The 8,191-nt window shown below is 47.7% G+C and overlaps 1 protein-coding gene across 1 annotated transcript in view; it reads left to right on the top strand.

Moving 5' to 3' along the window:
- Positions 1-2,802: 2,802 nt before the first annotated feature.
- CD180 (CD180 molecule) overlaps positions 2,803-8,191 on the top strand; it is a 5,488-nt gene continuing 99 nt past the window's right edge. Inside the window, 4 exon segments of the mRNA XM_009698945.1 lie at positions 2,803-2,892; positions 5,728-5,894; positions 6,573-8,189; position 8,191. The exon segment at position 8,191 is cut by the window's right edge and continues 99 nt beyond it. Of these exon segments, the coding sequence (XP_009697247.1) occupies positions 2,803-2,892; positions 5,728-5,894; positions 6,573-8,189; position 8,191 (1,875 nt within the window).

The raw sequence follows: 8,191 nt of genomic DNA, 5'->3' as shown, positions 1-8,191 counted from the left end.
GTGGGGAAAGAGCCACCGCCCATGGGCACAGACCACGGGTGACTCACTGCATTTTGGTGAGCCTCATGAGCTGTTCCCCTGTCTAGCTCAGAAATCAACTGAAATGGAGAACCTCTGGGGGATGTACAGTCCTCTCTGGGGGACTGTTCGATCGCAGGGCAGAGTGACCTGTTTGTGGGGTGGCATGGCACCAGAGGGGCAGTGCCAAGGTAGCAATGTGCTTGGCCCCAGCAGTGTTCAGCATCGCATGAACGATCAGTGACAAGCACCGTCACACTAAAGCCATTATTACCACTGGTGTTTGCATGCTTTTACATTTCCCATCATCAGAGCAGGAAAAGTTTCAACTAAGCACAGAGAAAGTAAAATTATTAGTAAAATTATTAGCAGAAAAACAGTCTCCCAGTGACTGCTGTGGCCTGACAGCCCCCCTGAACGCAGTGATAGGGAAAGGATCCACGCAGCACTTGGGAACAGCAAACACCAGCATGCACAAAAGGAGTGCTCCTGTTTAATGTGGGAGAGGAGTCAGCCTCCAACAGCCCTGGCTGCTGCAGTCACAGAGAGGCCGCAGCCTGCCCAAGCCCATGGCAGGTCCCCTCCATGGCAAAGCCCCCTGCCAGCACTGAAACCACCTCCCACTAACTACTGACATAAATTCCTACCCCTCTCCGTTTTGCTTTACAAGCACAAAGAGCTAAATTAAGCAGATAGGCACATGTAATGAATAATTCAGATACCTCTAATCATTAGTCATTTTTACTAAGCTCAGCGATTGCTTGTGCACGTGGATGAGAAGAGAAACTTCAGTCACCTGACACCAATTTCATCATGAATTCTTCATTACCTGAAATTGAGGCCGGCCCTGGAATTAATTATTTGCATCATAAAGCTTCCTGCTTCCTCCAAAACCACCACCACCACCCTCCCCCCCAAATCTCTGGAGTTATTTCTACTTCGTCACATCACACATAAATTCCGTGACACATAATAATACGCTTTACTGCACTGCAGGAAGAGGCAGGATTAGCTCTGGCTGATACCTCCTCCTGGTTCAGAGGACTTTTCTTACAAAACACCACATTCATCTTAAATTGGAAGTTTCTGGTACGAGTGGTTTGAGGAAGCATCTATGCTGCCAGGGCTTGTAGCCTGCCAGAAACAAGACACAGGCTGCACGTGTGAGTTCAAGCTGCTGCATGCCATGAAAGCACAGCGGAGATGACAGGGACACACCAACCCTTAGCCTTTGAGCATTAGTACAGAAAATGGCAAATAAACAAGGAGCAAACATCCCAAACAAATTCCTCTGAACGTTTTGCTACCAGCTGCAGGGCGAGTAGGATTTCCAGCAAACACAGAGCTGGCTGGGAAAGAGACAGAGCTGTTAGAGGGATGTGGAGTGAGCTTTTCAGCTTGTCATTCAGATAAGTTATTTTCTTTTGTATTTCATAAATTAAAGAAGAAGAAAAAAGCCCAGCCAGGCACAGAAGCATCATAGCAGCAAACACACACAGCAGCAGGGCACCAGTGCTGTGACCTTTCTGTGCCTGCGGGTCCCAACAGCCCACCTGAGACATTTAGTCCAAGATGCGAAAGGGAGTGAGCTCTGCACTGGATTTTAAGCTTTGCTCCTGCCATGATGGCTGCTCCCCTCTTCCCAGCTGCCTGCAGGGATGAGCACAGCACGGCTCAGGTGAAACCCGATGGACACATCAGCTCCAGCTACCTGTGCAGCCATGGCCATCATACACTATTTCAGAGCCAAAGCTGCTGATCTTGTGCGTGTCCTTGGCACCAGGGAAGCCCAGATGTCTCTGTCTTCTTGGGCATTGAGCATCTGGGGTGCTCTCCAGATGGCATCTTGATTGCTTGAAGATTCACTGACCGAGTTGCCAGGGAAGTGATTGGCTCCATCGTGCTGGGGTGCATTTGCTCAGCCCAGTGTGTTTTCATCATGCCTTTCTCTACTAGGTGGTGAAGAAAGAGTGCCACTTAAGCCTGCTGAAAACAAAGTTGTCAAGCTAATAACTCAGCCATTTAAAAAAGGGGAAAAAAAGGCAGGTTGAGCTGTCTGGCTAGAGCCAGCGCTCTGCACCGTCCCAGGCAGTCAGGACCAGACACCTCTGTTGTGCTGGGACGGGACCCCCTCCTGCCTGCAGTAGCTACACATGTGCGCGTCTTAGAGATGGTTAGAAATATTGTCCCCCTCCAGAAAACTGATCATTACCTGTAATCTAAAAACAAGAGTTAATTTTCAGATTGAACGACTGCTTTTCAGCTTAACTCTTTCTGCTGAGAGAAGCACATTTCAGCATCGTGATCCTTTTTGCAGTTGGTTTACAAGTTCTTGTGACTTTCATAAATGATGTATCAAATTTTGCTCAACTCAAACTTCCCATTGCATTCCCTTTTCATGGGACACTGCAGTCTCATCTGCTCTTTTCTTGCTCTGCCTCTTATTTCATGCTGAACTACCCTGTACTTAGTGGAGACATTTTACTATACAAGAGCATAAAGACCAATTACCCTCAGTTTCCATTTAAAAAAAATCTGTTCTGCCCTAGAAAAGTATCAGTACACAGTAATTTGACTATATTTAAAGCAGGGAAGTTCCTCTTTCGCTCTAAGAGCACTGTTTGGCTCACATGGAGCCCGGAAGTTTCAGCAAGCATCTCTGTTCCGTATGACCTGCTTTCTAGCTGACTCCCCCAGTTTGTCTAGCCTTTGCTGCTCAGTCTCACTTTCATTAAGGGACAATAGCACAAGATCGTTCATTTTAGCAACTCGCCTCTCTCTGTAATGGCCTGTGATTTATACCTGTTGATTTTCACAGCGCTTGCCTGCGTTAGCCGTGAAGCACCCAGCGCCGAAGAGACCAAGTGCATAGAGGTGAGTGACAGCTGCCAGTCCCTCTCGAGATACAGGAGCTGGATGTGGTCCCTGGTCAATGCTTGCCTGCTGACATCTGACTGTTCTCAGTTCCCAAGGGGTGGTTTCTCTCAGGGGATCTGAAGGCCTTTATGGGAGAAATAAGGCAGATGTCTTGAGATGTGCCCAGGGACATCAGTCACTGTCCCTCCTCCTCCTCACACCCATGCATCTGTGCATCCCCACACTCTCTCCTACTGCTGCCAGGGACCTTGGGAGCCCATCAAACCAGCACTACACTTCACCTCCCAGGGAGCTTGAAGGGCGATGAAGTTTCACAGATGTGTTTAGCAGGTATCAGAGCTAGACAGAAGGCAGATATAAGGATTTTGCCTCTTGTGCTGCACTCTCCATACAGGAATTTGTACACAGTGGTGGGATAAGGGTGTCTCTATCTGCTGTTCAGTCAATGTGCGATACCACATGAAAATAGTAAGAAAGTATCAGGGTTTTTCCAGGGGCAGGAGAAAAGGCTGACCCATGAGATTTTATTTTATTTTTTTTTTCCCTCTTCTCTTCTCTACTCTTAAGTGGGAGACAAGGGGGAAAAAAGGCAAGGATTTTGATTCAGGGAAGAAGCATCATGGAAACCCAGCTCTGTGCAGAGCCCGTTTGAGGCCAATAGCAAATTCCTCACTGAACTGAACTGTACAAATCCCCGAGCGCTCAGAGCTGCACTGCGGGATCCCCCGGGGATAGCTGCTCCTCAGCTCCCTGTGAGAGCCACGCCATGCCCAAAAGCGTATGGAGACAGCTTGCTTACTCGCTGTTTTATTTGAATAGTAAAACATAGGCACTGTTCTCATTTATAGTGACAGCTAAATATTTTTTATCTGTCTAAACTGCATGCCGCAGCAGTCAGCTCCACGGGTTCTTCTTTGCTTATCGGTATTGAAAGCATCAGCCTTTCTAAGTCTGTATTTTGCCATTTCTGTAGTTACTAGCATCGTATTATTTTGTTGCTTCTAGACTGGACCCAAAACCCTGTGCTTACATCCACATGTTGTCACGGCAGGTAGCAGGCTGCCTTTCTGCACCCCCGGCCGTGCCAAGTGCCCACACAGGGGTCTCAGCCGTGGGCAGCGCTGGCTTGTCCCTCCCTGCCAGTGCCATCCCTGGTGCTCTCCACCTGGCATTGAGCTCCCGTGGGACCTAGCATGCCGAGGGGGAGTGGGGTGGCAGAGTAGCCATATTCCCCACCCACTCGGGGCATTATTTTGTGACAGTCCCTTTCCACTTCCTCCTGGCTCCGCCATGCTGCTGCCAGTGTCTCCCTGCCCCTGCCCAGCGCGGCTTTGGGCCGTGGCACTTCCCCAGCACTCCTCGGTTACAGGATTTGTGCTTAAAGGAAAGGAAGAAAATGTTCAGGGTATCCAGCTTGTGGCTTGCAACAAATACTGATCTTCTTCCCCCTCCAGCAAGGCTACTGAGTGCCATCATTGCCCACCTGCCTTTCCTAAGCCACGAACAGGCAGAGACATGGTTTGATCTCAAACACTCATGGTCCCATGTGAACAGAAAGACCCAAACCCTGTGCACTGTTCCCCAGGGTCCACACACGTGCACTTCCACAAAACCCTGGCAGGCCATGTGGTCCCACCCCACAGGGCGCACACCCGCACCGTCCCCTGCTTGTCAGGGACTCAGGGCTCCAGTGCATTCCTCTCTGGACAACCCACTGCCGCCTGTGCTTGCTTTCTTCTGGCTAATGGAATAGCTTTGAATCTAAATAACATGGTCAGATTGACCGACTGTGCAATACGTGCATTTACTTCCCTGCAAGCAGAACATCTCTGAGCTTCCTGGCAGGATATTGCCAAAGCCGCAGCTCCCATGTGACCCTGGGGACTCCGTCCCTCCCAGGCTGGCCCCCTGACCATCCAGGGCCAGACATCCCCTTGCCCATCGGGAGCAGGACTGGGCGAGGAGGCTGCAGGCCCTGCTCGCGCTCCCCATCACGGCTTGGCAGATGGGACGAGTGTGATGCCCTGAGCATCTCCACTGCCCCGAGCGGCGTGGCAAGCTGTTGCCTGTGTGCCATAGTCCCAGGCTCTGGTTGACTTTCCTGCAATCACCAGGCAAAGGCAGGTCAGGCACGTTTAATGAATTTCCCTGGTATCCACAGAGTAGATTTCTCTGTAAAATAGATTGAGTTATTTTCAGTTAAACTGAAAAGCCTTCATAGAAATTTTAAAGACTTGGCATATCAGTTATGATCTTTGTCTAGCCTGGGCTAAACCTTCCTGCCATCCTCTCACTGCAGCATGTAACTCAATTCAGATCCAATTAATTTGGACACATTCCTTCTAGAAACATTCTCAGACCTGCTCTTTTTTACCTCCTCTCTGCAAGGTTTTCTTAAGACTTCTCTTACAATAAACTTTCTTACAAGACTCATGAAATTCAGAATTTAAAACTACCCCATGGGGATTCTTTCTCAGGGGTTAATAATTCATCCAGGAGAGTAAACAATCCTCATATATGCTAACTTAGATAAGAAAGTACTACAGATGAAACACACTTCAAATTAGTACAAGCGAGATTCAAGACATTCGTTTCAAAAACATGCTCCACAAAACCCCAGGGTTGCGCATTGCAAGCCTGCGCTGAGGCTTCCTAGGGTTCTGGCTGCTGCATTTTTAAATAATTCAAAATTCCGTTTGGTTTTAGGTTTGTTTTTTTTTGTTGTTGTTGGTTTTTTGGTTTGTTTGTGGGTGGGTTTTTTTGAAGTACCATGGTTTCCTATTTATATTCGCAGTACATACCTCTTGCAGTTTCACTATATGTTTTCCACAGATTACAGTAAATAAAAGCTATAGCTGTGAAGGTTTAGGACTGAGGGAGATTCCTGAAACACTACCTGTTACAACAGAAGTCCTTGACTTCAGCTTCAACGTGCTCCCTTCTCTCCAGAATTCAACCTTTTCTGAGCTGAAGTCTCTTCTCCACTTGGATTTAACAAGGTATGGAAGGAGCATCCTCACTTCTGCACATCACATTGGTCAAACCCCCTGCCCCTGCCAGAGCTGGGGGCTCTCGGAGCACACCACAGCATCACCTCCCTGCCTTCACAGGGAAAACACCAGTAGCACTTGCAGACAGCTGGTAAAGTATTTTGCTAAGCAGAGATTGATCTGCTTGGGCAATATCCAGGCTTCTCTTCCGATGACAATTAATTTGCAGGACAGTGGGTGAAATATGCTTTTCCCAGATATTACTGCTGCTAAAACAGTAGTGACAGAAAAGTCACTATAGCAATTTTTAAATTAATTTTCCTATAAAGATATTGTTCCCTAAAACTTAGAGGTTTGGTCCTTGGAAATACCCAGCTTTTTCTATAGGAAAAGAGATTTTAATTTTATTAAGCTGGATGCTAAAAACTTCATGTCTCCCTAGCTACTACAAATGCATCCTCACACCCGTCATTTCAGGGCAGGTTTTTCTTCTCACCAAGACCCTGTATTTAAACATGAACTTACAAGCATGAGGCAAGCGTCACTGGAAAAGACAGACACTTTTATCCTGGTGAAGGCAACTGATCATGAGTTTTTACGGAGATGAAGTGCAGTTTGGGTTATCATATATACTGGGTGAGTTCAGCAAGACAGGCCACTGATGCCGGTTTCTGTTGCTTTCTGAAGGTGTCAGATCAACTGGGTATACGATGGTGCCTTTAACAGCAACAGGCAGCTGAAGACAATCGTGCTGACTGGAAACTTGCTCATGTTTCTGTCTGACACAGCATTTGCTGGCCCGCAGTCCCTGAAGCAGCTTGACTTAACACAGACAGGAATAACCAGTATGTCCTTCATTCCAATGACAAACCTGGACAGCTTGGATACCCTCATCTTGGGCAGCAACCACATCTCTTCGCTGCAGCTTCCTCCCAACTTTCCCACTCAAAACCTCAAATACCTTGACTTTCAAATGAACAACATAAGGGCAATCACAGCAGAAGATGTCCGTGTTCTACAGAGGACCAGCAATATAACCCTCATCTTTAAAGGCAATGACATTACATACATTGAACCTGGAGCTTTCCAGTCCCATTTCTACAGTTTTGACTTTGGGGGCTGCACTGACATCCCTGGGGTCCTGGCAGGGATACAGAACTGCACAGTCCAGACCCTTTGGCTGGGAACATTTCACGGTGTGGAAAAGGAGCCCTACATAAGCCCGAATGTTTTACAAGGTCTTTGTAATATCTCTGTCAAGGATCTCTATCTGCAGCTACGGCACTTCAGAAACCTAAACGTCGACACGTTTCAGTGCTTGACCAGGCTCCGAAAGCTGGACCTAACTCAAACCCACATCAGCGCTTTGCCCCCCGGCATCAGCGGCATGAGCTCACTAGTGGAGTTAGTTCTCAACGCAAACTCCTTTGAGCACCTCTGCAACATCAGCTCTGCCGCTTTCCCCTCCCTCACCCACCTCCACATCAAGGGGAACTTGCAGGTCCTGCAGCTGGGCTCTGGCTGTTTGGAGAAACTGGCAAAGCTTCAGTATCTCGATTTAAGTAAGAGTCATATTGAAAGCTTTGACTGCTGTAGTGATGCGCTGAGTGGTTTGAGCAGTCTTCAGTACCTGAATCTGAGCCACAACATAAAGCTCCACCTCCAAGACGTGCTCATTAAGGACAGTGCTAACCTGGAGCTGCTGGACCTAGCTTACACCCCTCTTCATACCAGCACTTCACAGGGTCCTTTCCGAAATTTGCATCTTTTGCAAGTGCTGAATCTTTCCTCCTCCCACATTAATACTAGCATTCAGCATCTCTTTCAAGGCCTGGAAAACCTCATGCTCTTGGACCTTAGTAAAAATAACTTTGAGTTGGGGATCATGCCACAGGACAAACTGTTCCAACAGCTATACAGTTTAGAGGTGCTAATTTTATCATCCTGTGAACTGACGGCAATAGACAACCGAGCATTTCACAGCCTCGAGAAGTTACGGCATGTTGATTTAAGCCACAACAAACTTATTGCATTCAGCACAGATGCATTTTCAAACCTCAAGGGCATCTATCTCAATTTTGGCCACAACAGAATCCGTATTGTACCACGTGAAAAGCTAGTGTCCCTAGCTGGCCACTACACAATCAATTTAAGTTACAACCCTCTGGACTGCACCTGCTCCAATATTGGTTTAATCACCTGGTACAAGCAGAATCTAGATAAAATTGAAGACCCTGAAGGAACAAGATGCTCTGAACCCGAATCACTAGCTGGGGCTCAGCTGGCCACTGTCTCACTCTCCTGTG

Source organism: Cariama cristata, unplaced genomic scaffold (genome assembly GCF_000690535.1).
Source record: "Cariama cristata isolate BGI_N322 unplaced genomic scaffold, ASM69053v1 scaffold1824, whole genome shotgun sequence".
Lineage (NCBI taxonomy): Eukaryota > Metazoa > Chordata > Aves > Cariamiformes > Cariamidae > Cariama > Cariama cristata.
The sequence above is the reverse complement of the archived record's forward strand: the minus strand, read 5'-3'. Positions and strand labels throughout refer to the sequence as shown.